Consider the following 12,954-nt stretch of genomic DNA (forward strand, 5'->3'; position numbering starts at 1 on the left):
TAAAATTACGTTAATTCTGCACTGTACAAATTCAAAGTGAAACATATTTGTTTTCTATACGAATGAAGGAAGTGGTATTTGCGCCGAAGAATACCTTTAACATTTTTTTAACCAGACATACATTAGCCGTTGCCGAAAGCACGCTTTAAATTTCTGTCTCTAGTTCGTCTTCACCATGATCACGAGCGCTACTTTTGTGTACAGCTGTTCAGCACGTCTAAAGTCCTGGCGGCTACTACGAAATTCGAAAATCGAAGTTCGTCTCGTACCGTCCTTCTCACTCTCGTATTAAATAATACTCGTATAAGCCTCAGCGGGACGGCATGATACGAAGTTCGAATTTTGCACTTCGTAGTAATTTCTTACGCGTTCTTTTAATTGCCAACGTACTCCAGCTCTGAATGGTTGCGCTGCGCGCTGGCCTAAACACAGTTTTATAATAGCGCAGTTCTCCACAATCGCTCTAGTGTGACAGTGTACCTACATTATTAAATATCTGTGATTTTACACTATGGGGGATAATCTGTTAGACAAGATATATCTAGACGATGTGTTGGCGAAATTGAGTGTGCTTGGCCCTTACCACGCGGTCTCTTTTGCGTGGTTGACCTTAGCATTACTGTTTGAAACAATGTGTTATTCTAGTTTTATGTTTATTGCTGAGGAGGTTCGATACAGGTGAGTAAGATAGTATAATTTATAAAGCTGCTTGAAACATTCCGCTACTATAATACCCACTTAAAAAAACTAACACGATATGGATTACGTCCGAAATAAATTATTATTATTATTATAGAAAGCTTAAAAAGAGCTTCAGTAACAGTAATTTACTGCCGACTAACTCTGACTACGCACGGGTGTGCAACTTTGAAATAAAAATAAAGAAAATCTCTAACAAAAGGTATTTCACATTTTTCACCCAACTAACTCAAAACTACATCCGAGCGAAGCCGGGGCGCGTCGCTAGTTATATATGAGTATTATATACCTACATCAACCTTCTAAAAATATCACTAGATATAAATAAACATATAAGAGTTTGTTTTATACTATGTAAATATTACAATTCCTACTTGGGTATGTATTAGGAGTACATCGATGTCTTCGAATATTTTTTTCTTTGTTTAATCAGCTGTGCTGACAATACTTCAGCTTATAACATCAGCCAATCAACTAAATTTAGCTATGAACAGAATACAACAACAGCATGGTGTAATTCACCAATGCCTTGCAGTCAGTGGATCTATGAAGACCCAAACAGCTTTGTTGCAGAGGTAGTAAAAAATATGTTATTTTTTTGTTTAATCCAGCGTTTTGATTTTCTAAATTGGTTTGATTAATTCAGATCTTTTCAGTTTCAGCTAGCATGCCAAGAGTGGAAGAGGACTTTAGTTGGAACAGCGCATGCTGCTGGTTACATGTTAGGCATTTTTTTTGTGGGATCGCTGTCTGACAGGTAACAGTTAATGATAAATTGAAATAATATGAAAAAACATGATAATGTGTACTTTTATTATTATTACAAGATTTTATTTAGTTTCACCTGTCCCGATGTTAATCAAATCTTGCAAGTTTCATTCGACCAACTTCCAGTAGTCGGGTTGATTTGAAATTTGGTACCAATACAAATGTGGTTTGGGTGACAATGCAAGTAAAGTCGACAAAAAGTACAGTTAGCAAAAAGCTTGTATTAAAAATGTTTTTTTTTTTACCAGAAACTTATTTAATATCAAAGTCGACAAACAAGCATGCGGGTTCATTTAATGGTAAGCGAGTAGATTTTTCACCAGTTTGCCCTGTTATAGGTACAGTTTAAGAACTATAATACTTTGCAGTTAATTCTTATGAACCTTTATGTACGCTTATTACAGGTTTGGAAGAAGAAATATCGCAATCGTGACTGGTTTGACTGCCGCAGTATTTGGACTCACGAAGAGTTTCGTTAGTTATTACTGGATTTACATAGCAATTGAATTTTTCGAAGGGGCAATCGCTGATCCGTATTCACCGCTTTATATGCTAAGTATTATTTTTTTCAAGCATTTCATTACTCAACGTAGCTTATCTCCCTTGAACTATATGGGTAGTATTTAAACGCACATATTGTGTCAAAAAAAGTCCTTTTTTATCCAAAAAAAAATTTCGAATTCACATTAAAATTACTGATTGCACAGCAAAATACTTCACTCAAAATATTACGTAATAAACCGCAACTTATATTCGTGGCGTACCGCTATTTCGTTTTTAATACTGCACAGCTAATAATGACTAACGCACATCATACCCTATAACTCTTTTTTATTTAAATCTAGCTTCTATTTTCATATAACGCACAGCAGTTTACATAAATGAAACAGCATTTTATTGGACATCATCTTATTATTTATTAAGTACAACATAATATGTATACCTATCAATTTATTTTCAGCATTTATATACTCTTTACATCAAGAAAATTTTAAAAAGTAAAAGTAAATTAAAACATAACCAGCACTAGTAGGGGCCAAATTATTTCCTAAATAAATTATGTTCTGGCGCTTCGCCGGCCGTTACCGCGGCGCGCTCGCTTCGCTCGCTCGGCTTGCGCGTTGTGGTCGCAATTATTTGCAGTAGGTTTGCTAAAAATTTGGTGTATTTGTATTTAAATAATTTAATTGGTGTACAAAAGTAAGATGAGAAATTGATAGGCAATTATTTATTTGATGTGCAATTAATAATTTCCCAAACTATAAGTATTAACTTTTAAGACAGTTGGCAGGAGTGGGATATGACAACCAGCCACGAATGAAGGTTATAATTTGTCAAAACTTATCATCCGTGTCTTTTTCAGTTCTGGAAATGGTGGCGACAGGTTCTCGAGCTACTTTTACCTCTATGAGCAACGCCGGTTTAGTACTAGGTGGCATGTCACTAGCTTTAATAAAATGGCTGGTCCCCTATTGGCGAACTTACACAAGAGTGATATACGCACCCATGGTGTTCTACATATTTTTGATTATCTTGGTTGATGAAAGCCCCAGATGGCTGCTAACCAAAGGAAAAAAGAATACAGTTGTGATGAATATAGAAAATGCTGCAAAGTTAAATAAAATAGAAATTAAAGAAAACCTATCCACGCTATCGTATGAAAAAGAAACGAGTTCAAATTTTATGGCAGTGATAGCGAAAACATTCAAATCTAAATCTCTTTTGAAAAGATTTTTTGTTTGTATTATTTGGTGGAATACTTGCACTTTCGTGGACCATGGGCTGTTAATTAATTCAGTTTTATTAAAAGGAAATAGATATGTTAACTATGGAGTGATATCCTTTGTAAGACTTCCATCTGCATTGGTGTCAGCGATTTTATTAAATAACTATAAGAGGAAAGGCCCTCTGATGCTAAGTTTTGTTGCTTGTACAGTGTTATGTATCAGTCACTCATTTATTAACCAGAGTAAGTTAACTATGTATTAAATATGTATGTGTTATCAATCAATTTCAACTATTGAAAATTTCAAGATATTTTAAAAGTAGTCACGACATACGAAATGTTTTTTTGGTCATCATTAATTTTAATTAAAATCTCCTGTTTGATTTTCTTTTCAGTCCATTTTATCATCTTCGTTCTCCTCCAAGACCATATCTCAAAAGCTCTATCTTATTTCTATCTCTTTGTGTTAAAAGTCCAACTCTTACTTAAAGGTACTTGTTATTTTCAGACCAAGCCTGGTTTGGGATCGCAATCTACATGGCAAGCAAGTTAACTTCCGGGATGTTCTTCAATATCACCTACATTTTTACTTCTGAATTGTTTCCTACGTACACTAGAAACTCAATGCACGCGCTGTGTGCGTGTTTGGGACGTATCGGGAACATTATTGCTACACAGATGCCTTTGTTGGTAATTATTATTAAAAAAAAACTTTTTACAAGCTAGATTAAATTGAATTCTATGTGTGCATGCGTGTAAAGAATGTTACAACATTTCTCGAATTTTCAGGCAGCGTATTGGTCAGGATTGCCAGTCGTTATTTACGGCGCGACGTCTCTTGTAGCGGCTCTTGTGACGACGCTCGTGCCAGACACAGCTGACGTTTCACTGCCAGACACGGTGCGTCAGGCTGAGGCTATAGATTCTTGTAAAAAAGGACGCACTGCATCGTTTTAAGAGAAATTCGGCTGATTATGATTAAAACGTTTATTTGTCTAGTTTAGTTTGATTTATTGCCATTGCCATAGCCATATTGACATGCCAAATAAAAAAAATATATAATTAGTGTATGGAAAATTCAAATATGGTGACACTTTAACAAGGCTTTTTTGTTTTGGCTATTAGGGTTACATAATGAATAGGTAGTCTATAGCATTTAGAAGCGACCTGATTAGCAGATGTCAGCGGTAGTAAGCTATTTTTAAGTCATTAATGTCATGTGTGTATACATATTATATACATATTATACATATTATTATGTGTGTGTGCATATTAATATGGATACACCTTAAAAATAAATATTAAAAGAAAACTAAACTATTAAGCAATCAAAATCGATTGATCTGTTGTCCGGGTGAGCGGTTAGTTCCGATGGGGTGCTGAAAGTTTCTCAATGAGGGCTCAAGCATAGGTGTCGCTAGTGTCGCTGCTTAAGTGACTATACTCAAAACTGGAATTCAAGACCCAAAAATCTACGACAATGTTGCTACTGAAATAAAATGGGTGTACAATAGTAAATTCCTTTTTTTTAAACACACGATAGAATATTCTTTTTATTAGTAATTTTGATTCTATAATTTAAAGAAGTAATTTTGTTTACTTACTTTTACATAAATACTAGACGCCTGAATAAAAACTTAATTATTTCGTAATTTTTGGTTGAAAAACTGGTATTGTGCTTGTATTTCTTCAGGTATTCATAACATTTGGTGCAATAATTTACAATTAAGATAAAATCCAACTAATTTGATTTAATTTTTTACATACATTTAGCTAATCAACCAAACTGCGGAGTACTAGTGTGTACTAGTGTGTAGCGCGCTTTATGGGGTTTATGGTGGCTAAATATGGTCGTTAAAACTGTTAAAAAATATATTTCATTTAACCTTTTCAAATTCCTTTCCTGTGATTTAATATGGACCTATTACTAAGACTCAGTTGTCCGTCTGTCATTAGGCTGTACTGTATCTCATAACATGAACCATGGCAGTTGAAATTTTCACAGATAATGTATTCTGTTGCGGCCATAACAACAAATACGAAAAAACTGAATAAAATAAATATTCAGGACTACACTGTGGTAGATAGAACAACGCAACCTTATCCTGTTTATGTTCCTTAGAATAAAGTTTTCTCAATGTTAGTTGAGAGTTGAAAATAAGTTAGTACTTAAATATATTTTTTTCACAAAATCCTTATTTAATAACAATACTAGGAATCATATTAAAAAAGGTTATTATTATTCCCCTCAATGGCGGCCTTAAGGCTTAGGCATTGTCAGTTAAATTAAAGATAAATATATTCTTCTTCTTCACGTTGTACGGGGATTGTAGTTTTTGCAACTTGATAGCAAAATTCCAGAAACCACGCGGAGACAACTTGCGCATTAAAAAATATCAGACACGAGAGCAACATAGAATTTTGTGATCACTGTTAACTTTACTTGACAGTGACAGAAGTGACATTGAGAGATTTAACAGTGACATGTCCGTCGTAGATTTTTTGGTCTTGAATTCCAGTTTTGAGTATAAATAAGAAACAAACAAGTTGTCGATGTGGTGCATAGGAGAAATTTGTTTCTGTACTCCTGTCCAGTGGTGGTGTAGCGGTATATCACGCAGCACGGAATGCTGAGAACCTGGGTTCGATTCGCAGCGCTGGTCTCTTTTTCTGGTTTATCTGTGCATCTATGTTTCAGTTTGTATTTTCGATGTGGATTTTACGAGATGACCGTAAAAGTAACAAAATTTGGAGTTGAAATACATACAAAAGACTCCAAAAACCAATCTTAATTATCTAACGATTGGGATTAGGCCTCTAAAACTTCATGGCACCGTGTTCGCAATACAATATTCTAGAAGGTATTATTAATGCAAAGAACCACAAACCGCGAATAATCAGCTGAGACCAAAAATAGTATCATCTCAGCCTATATACGTCCCACTGGCTGGGCACAGGCCTCCTCTCAGAATCCTCTAAGAGGGCTTGGCCCTTAGTTCCCACGCGAGCCCACTGTGGATTGGGAACTTCACACACACCATTGAATTGCTTTGCAGGTTTGTGCAGGTTTCCTCACGGTGTTTTCCTTCACCGTAAAATTAAAAATATAGTATAATTCCAAGCATTATTTTTCTATTTATTTATATTTATCGGAAATATGTGTAGGTATGATTTGTAAAAATGTCGTCTTAATATAATACTACCCTCCTAACTTACACTAAAGGACGTAAGGTGCCAAGAGTTCACTATGAAAATTAGTTATTTTGTGTTAACACGTGTTAGGTTAGGATAAAATAATACACGTAGTATCGCTAAAGTATGACTACCCGCAAAATATTTATGTTTTACCAAAAAATTGAATTAAAACAAAAATAAATTGTTTCGTAAAATACGTTAGTTTCAGTAAACCGCAGAAGTTTCTATATATTATTTATGTAGTTATTATTGGCTGAATAGTTATCTTAAAAAAAATAAATATTTCCCAAAATTACTATTCCACGCGGACGAAGTCGCAAAAGCTAGGTAAGTAGTTAGTTTATAATTACTCATGGGGCATTTACCATTGAATGACAAGGTATGTCTATTTTATACAAAAACCGGCTAAGAGCATGTTGGACACGCCCAAATAGGGTTCCGTAGCCATGACGAAAAAATTAAGTTAATATTTTTAAGGATTTCGTATTTTATACGGAATCTTCCAAGTTTAGGTATATTTTATACCTTAGGCTGCTCATACTCATACATACTCATAAACTACTAATAATTTTCGAGCTAACTTAGCCGATACTTTCAAGTTGAATATTTCGTAAACAAATCACTGAATCGAAAAATCGTCTTAGCAAACCCCTAATGGTTCCTGAGAAACAGCTAATCCGACGATACCCCGAACTCCGAACGATAGGTTAGTAGGTAGTAGTTAGGGTAGGATTTTTTTTTTAATTTTTTTGTTGTACCATTTTGTCGGCATAGCTTACATATATATCCGTGCAAAATTACAGCTTTCTAGCATTGATAGTCCCTGAGCAAAGCCGCGGACGGACAGACAGACAGACATGGCAAAACTATAAGATAAGGGTTCCGTTTTTGCCATTTTGGCTCCGGAACCCTAAAAACTGAAAACAGCTCACCCCCGCCGACCTCTGCTGATTAGCAACAGTTATAAGTAAACCGTAAAGATATAAATTAACTTAAGCACCGACTAGTAACTTAATTCATAGAAAGTCGCTCGGAAGTGATAGATGCGGTAGCAGTGCAGAATATTAAATAGTCATTCATTTCTAAGTAATTATGGCCAATAGTTTATTAGACAAGAACGATTTAGATGGCGTGTTGCGAAAGTTTAGCGTTTGTGGGCGCTACCATGCAGTCGCTGCAATTTGGATGTCTGGATTTGGATGTCGGGATGTTATAATACTTTTAATCTACTTTTTTCACAGAAATATCAAAAAGTATAAAATAATAAAAAACCTTAAATTAAAAAAATCAAAAAACCCGACTGCCCTAAAAACTAAAACGAAGAAAATAAGTCTAGTGGTCTAGAACTCTGTCAAGAAGCTCATTTAAGGTTCAACAGTCTGGACCCATTACCAAGATTTTTTGAGCTGGTTACGATTTGAATGGGTTCCGTCCCGACTGTTGAACCTTAAATGAGCTTCTTGACAGAGTTCCAAACCACTAGACTTATTTTCTTTCTTTTAGTTTTTAATTTACCCGACTGCCCGAAGGAGGGTTATGTTTTTCGAGCGTATGTATGTATGTATGTATGTATGTGGGTATGTATGTCCATTTCTTTGGTCCTCGCTGCAGCCTAAACGGCTAGACGGATTTTAAAATATGAGGTATCGTTGGATTCGTCATAACTGTTGGAGTAACATTAGCTATATAATATTTCAATATGGCGTCTGCGAAAAAAATATTTTATATTGTAACAATATGGGTACCAAATGAAAGCTTAATTAGCCCATTCTAAATATATACGCGTTATAATACTTTTAATCTACCGTTTTCACATAAATAACAAAAAAGTGTAAAATAAAACATTAAATTAAAAAAATCAAAAAACCCGACTGCCAAAACTAAAAGTAAGAAAATAAGCCTAGTGGTCTAGAACTCTAGTAGTTAATTTAAAGTTCAACAGTCGGGACCCATTTAAATCGTGACGCTCAAAAACTCTTAGTAATGGGTCTCGACTGTTGAACTTTAAATTATTTCTAGACCACTAGGCTTATTTTCTTCCTTTTAGTTTTGGCAGTCGGGTTTTTGGATTTTTTTAATTTAATGTTTTATTGTTGAGACTTTCCTCATAATAGTTTTAACGATCAGAAGCAATTTTACATCGATCTTACTTTCTACGAAAAGGAGTCGCTTTTGGAGTTCTTTGAAATCCACCCGGAGTCCGGTCCCGATTGAACCCTAATCATGTTGCACATTTATACAAATTATGGAATTGTGTTATTTTTAAATATATTGATTAAATGCATCACGGTTAACTTATAAAACCGTGAGCTGTAACTTGCACTTCTTTAGTTTATCGCAGCTGCTTGCGAGCGATAGCCTCTTAATGTGCAGAAAATTACATTTGTTCGCGTGCTTTCATCATGACAAAGGATTTGTTGGACAGGATAGATCTGGATGATGTCTTGGCAAAGTTTAGTATCTGTGGTCGCTACCACGTCGTCACTGGTCTATGCCTTACCTTAGGAATAGCGTTTAATACTATGTGCTATTGCAGTTATGTGTTCATCGCTGAAGAGATCAAATATAGGTAAGACCCTTACAAATTAAAAATGTAGAAGTAATCAAATCATTAATTAAGATAATTAGAAACTTTTAGACATGGATACTAAGGTAACACTTACATGTAGAACAGCAACTTTATGCATTATGAAAGGTGAAAGATATCAGTATTTTTGTTTATTTGTTTTATGAACGATATAATAATGTCAAGGTGATTTCTTTGCTTCATTGATAATTAGAGGTCTTCTGCAAAGTAACATTTTAATAAACTGACTCATGATTATTATTTTAAAATAGTACTTAGTATTATCTTCTTTAGACGATATACATAGATCGTGACCGCATGCACAATTTTATATTCGTTCACATAAAATCTTAGTGTCTCAGTTTTAACAACAGTTTTCGCTTACAGCTGTACTGACGACAAATTACTTCTGAATGTCAATAAGTCATCTAATTGGAGCTATATCCGAAATATAACCTCCGCACGGTGTGGTGATCCAAACCCATGCAATGAATGGATTTATGAAAACCCTCATAGCTTTGTGGCTGAGGTAATTCAAATAAAATTATTACCTAATGAAAGTTTTTATTAAGAAAATAATAAGAAAATACAAAATATCCATAGGGCTAAAACTACTATTAAATGGCATGGTGCCCATCACGCAGGCAGCATTCCCGCGTTGAACTGCGATTGAGATTCTTTGCGCGAGAAAGCTCTAATTACCTAATTATTCTTGAACTTACCTCTATATCATATCATATTTTTTATTTTTAGGGCGACACAACGAGGTAAATGAAAACTTTTTCAGTTTCAGTTAGCCTGTCAAGAGTGGAAGAGGACATTAGTAGGACTTGTACATATTTTTGGATATACTGTCGGTGTCATTATTGTGGGATCACTATCTGACAGGTAATGGTAATTTACTGAGCGTGTCCTTACGGCACGGAAAGGACTGCGTTCTAGAAATAAAATTAAAAAAACGGCCAAGATTTTAATGAAAATTTGCACTTTAAAGTTGAATATTTTGCAAAGAAATCACTAATTCGAAAAATTGTTTTAGCAACCCCCTAATGATTTTAAAACACCTATCCAACAATATCCCACACTATAAGGTTGGATAAGAAAAAAAAATCACCCCCACTTTACGTCTATGGGAGGTACCATCAGCCAAATAAGTGGTCTATCAATTTCTAAACAAGTTCCTATCAAATGATTATGTCGCTAAAGTCGAACTTTCGACACGGCACGTCTATTGGCATTATTGTTTTTTGACATTCAAACGATTATCAGCTTTAGGGTGGTAGACCACATATTTGGCTGAAAAGCATTTTTTTTGGCGGCACAGTTTACAATATATTCGTGCAAAATTACAGCTTTCTAACATTGATATACCCTGAGCAAAGCCGCGGACGGACGGACAGACAGACAGACAAACATGGCAAAACTATAAGGATTCCGTTTTTGCCATATTGGCTACGGAACCCTAAAAACGAAAAGATTTTAACAATCTCCTCAGTGAAATTTAGTAAAAATCAACAATTTTTCTGTTATGCTAATCATCACATCCAAAATCAAAATACTTTTATGATTACTGATCTTATACCATAAAGTACAGAAATATGTATTCATGCATAATGGTAATGTGTTCTAGGTTTGGAAGAAAGACTCTGGCTATCTCGACTGGGTTAACGGGAGCAGTTTGCGGACTCGTAAAGAGTTTCGCGAGCTTTTACTGGATTTACATAGTGTTTGAATTCTTACAAGCTTTCCTGGGTGATCCTTACTCACCGTTATATATGCTAGGTATTTTTTTTTAGCTCAAATGTATTATATTTAGGTTGTAGTCCAAATACAAAATGCTTGTTATTTCAGGTCTTGAAATGGTCGGGACTAAGTCTCGAGTCACATATATGACCACGTGCAGCCTGGGCTTGGTCATAGGCGGGATGTTATTTCCCTTGATAAAATGGCTGGTCCCATATTGGAGAACCTGTTTGATAGTGATGCATGCACCCGGGTTACTCTTCATACTTCTAATTTATTTGGTCGATGAAAGCCCGAGATGGCTGCTTACCAAAGGCAAAGTGAACATAGCGGTGAAAAACATAAAAAATGCTGCAAAGTTAAACAAAATAGAAATAAAAGAAAACCTAAACATGATCGCAAAAGACCAAGACTTAAGCGAAAAAATTACAATAATGGCAGTAATAGCCGACACTTTCAAATCGAGAGCACTTTTGAAAAGATTTTTTGTTTGTGTTATTTGGTGGAATACGTGCATTTTTGTAAGCCACGGGTTGACGGTGACCTCAGTGTTATTGGAAGGCAACAAGTATGTTAATTTTGCACTCGTATTTCTCGTGAGGTTACCAAGCAGTATTATCGCACAATATGTGTTGAACAAGTTCAACAGGAAAGGTCCTCTAATGTCGTGCTTTACAGCATGCGCTGTAATTTGTATCACTCATCCATTCATACCTAAGAGTAAGTGAAAAATTACAGAAATTAAAAAATAGATAACATTCAAACAAACTCGGGGTTTTGTTGTCTTATCCGACAGTTTTTTTAAATCACATAACATTCTGTTGTTTTCAGATATTACCTGGCTTGTAATCACAATGTTCATGACCAGCCAACTATTGACTGGCATGTCTTTCACTATTCTCTACATCTTCACTTCTGAGCTGTTCCCTACATATACTAGAAACTCAATGCAAGCACTTTGTTCATCCCTGGGACGAATTGGAGGTTTAATTGCAACGCAATTACCTTTGTTGGTAAATAACTTTATCATTAAAATCAATTTCTTCACAAATGTTAAATTTAAAGAAACAAATAAGTACTTGGTTATACCTTTTTAGTACGCACTGGTGCACCTCGTACACAGCACAGTGTATCAATTTAAGTATTATACTCGTATCTTCTCATTTTCAGCGTGTATATTGGACAGGGTTACCTATAGTGCTGTTTGGCGTGATGTCGCTTGTAGCAGCTCTTGCGACGTTGCTCGTGCCAGACACGGGTAAAGCTTCCCTGCCAGACACTGTGCGCCAGGCCGAGGCTATAGGAGTTTCGGAAGCCAGAACTACACAAAAAGATCGCGATGCCAATCGTCGTTTAAGAAAAAAACGCGCTAATTTTAATTAATATATATGTTTGTTAAATATAAATAATACATTTATGAAGAAATTATAAAAAAGAAATTATAATTTTTATGTTTTAGTTTTCGTAAAGAATTTATCTCTCTTTTGGGTTATGTTTGTTTTGTTTAGAGCCTAATTCAATATTTTTCTTTATTGTTTCTGCTCCTTAAACATAGTTGCCATTTACCGCTAAAGCATTGTTTCTTGTAAACCGTATTTCTTACCCCACGCACGGGACAGGCCATGCCTAGTGTGGGGGTCAGCACAAATGTAACCTGCGTTTTTAATATTTTCGGAAATAAACTATTTGTATGTAGTAGTTACTAATATCGACAGACTTAGACAAAAAAAAACTTTGTGTACCTATATCACAAAAATAAACGTCACAATTAAAACCATTAGAGTAACTGTTAGCCGTCTATTCTTTATTTGTGGTAGAGCCTAGATGTAACCAATTCCTAGGAGCAACCCTCAAATGGGTTGACTAGACCTGATAAGTTAAATACTATATTCTCAAAGAATATCGACATAAAATGACCCCAAATCCCTCAAATATGTTTTTCAACTGGTTCTAGTTTTTTGCAGAAATTTGTTTCGCCGAATATTACTTCCCAACCAACTTTTCGCAGAATTTCATTTCGCCGAATGATCACTCGCCAACTTATTAAAATGTTTAGTTTTATTTCCCAACCTCACAGTTACCAACTGTACGTTTGGTCTGTATGTTATAAAGTCAATTTTCAAAATGCCAACTTTCGGTTAGTAGAATGTTTTGGTTGGCGTAATATTCATTTCGTTGTACAATGTTTCCGATGTTTTATTAAATAAGAGCTTCGTTTAGTAACTGTATAATAAGTAATACAATACAATACAAAGAC

The 12,954-nt window shown here is 35.0% G+C and overlaps 3 protein-coding genes across 13 annotated transcripts in view; 2 read left to right on the top strand and 1 right to left on the bottom strand.

Moving 5' to 3' along the window:
- Positions 1–12,954, bottom strand: part of spri (Src homology 2 domain-containing protein sprint) — a 269,173-nt gene that overhangs the window by 63,694 nt on the left and 192,525 nt on the right. The gene's annotated exons all lie outside the window — the stretch shown is intronic.
- Positions 392–4,189, top strand: LOC141429404 (solute carrier family 22 member 1-like). 2 transcript variants are annotated; one of them, XM_074089700.1, is made up of 7 exons: positions 392–678; positions 1,133–1,274; positions 1,356–1,456; positions 1,872–2,023; positions 2,831–3,436; positions 3,702–3,883; positions 3,983–4,189. In XM_074089700.1, exons 1-7 carry the CDS (start codon positions 512–514, stop codon positions 4,148–4,150), a joined length of 1,518 nt encoding a protein of 505 aa, XP_073945801.1. In that variant the 5' UTR covers positions 392–511; the 3' UTR covers positions 4,151–4,189. The 2 variants fall into 2 exon arrangements, with proteins under 2 accessions (XP_073945801.1, XP_073945802.1); XM_074089701.1 differs by having other exon boundaries at positions 1,184–1,274.
- On the top strand, positions 8,473–12,082 carry LOC141429405 (solute carrier family 22 member 1-like). Of its 2 annotated transcripts, XM_074089702.1 has the most exons (7): positions 8,473–8,957; positions 9,342–9,483; positions 9,742–9,842; positions 10,585–10,736; positions 10,806–11,417; positions 11,529–11,710; positions 11,868–12,082. In XM_074089702.1, exons 1-7 carry the CDS (start codon positions 8,791–8,793, stop codon positions 12,078–12,080), a joined length of 1,569 nt encoding a protein of 522 aa, XP_073945803.1. In that variant the 5' UTR covers positions 8,473–8,790; the 3' UTR covers positions 12,081–12,082. The 2 variants fall into 2 exon arrangements, with proteins under 2 accessions (XP_073945803.1, XP_073945805.1); XM_074089704.1 differs by lacking the exon at positions 11,868–12,082 and having other exon boundaries at positions 10,806–11,265; positions 11,529–11,704.

Source organism: Choristoneura fumiferana, chromosome 7, assembly GCF_025370935.1.
Source record: "Choristoneura fumiferana chromosome 7, NRCan_CFum_1, whole genome shotgun sequence".
Lineage (NCBI taxonomy): Eukaryota > Metazoa > Arthropoda > Insecta > Lepidoptera > Tortricidae > Choristoneura > Choristoneura fumiferana.

Excerpts from the sequence above, each read along its gene's own strand:
- LOC141429404 (XM_074089700.1), top strand. The coding sequence starts at position 512 with ATGGGGGATAATCTGTTAGACAAGATATATCTAGACGATGTGTTGGCG. Across the intron at positions 1,275-1,355 it reads CAAACAGCTTTGTTGCAGAG|TTTCAGCTAGCATGCCAAGA; the intron begins GTAGTAAAAAAT and ends AGATCTTTTCAG. Across the intron at positions 3,884-3,982 it reads CTACACAGATGCCTTTGTTG|GCAGCGTATTGGTCAGGATT; the intron begins GTAATTATTATT and ends TCGAATTTTCAG.
- LOC141429405 (XM_074089702.1), top strand. The coding sequence starts at position 8,791 with ATGACAAAGGATTTGTTGGACAGGATAGATCTGGATGATGTCTTGGCA. Across the intron at positions 8,958-9,341 it reads GCTGAAGAGATCAAATATAG|CTGTACTGACGACAAATTAC; the intron begins GTAAGACCCTTA and ends TTTCGCTTACAG. Across the intron at positions 11,711-11,867 it reads CAACGCAATTACCTTTGTTG|CGTGTATATTGGACAGGGTT; the intron begins GTAAATAACTTT and ends TCTCATTTTCAG.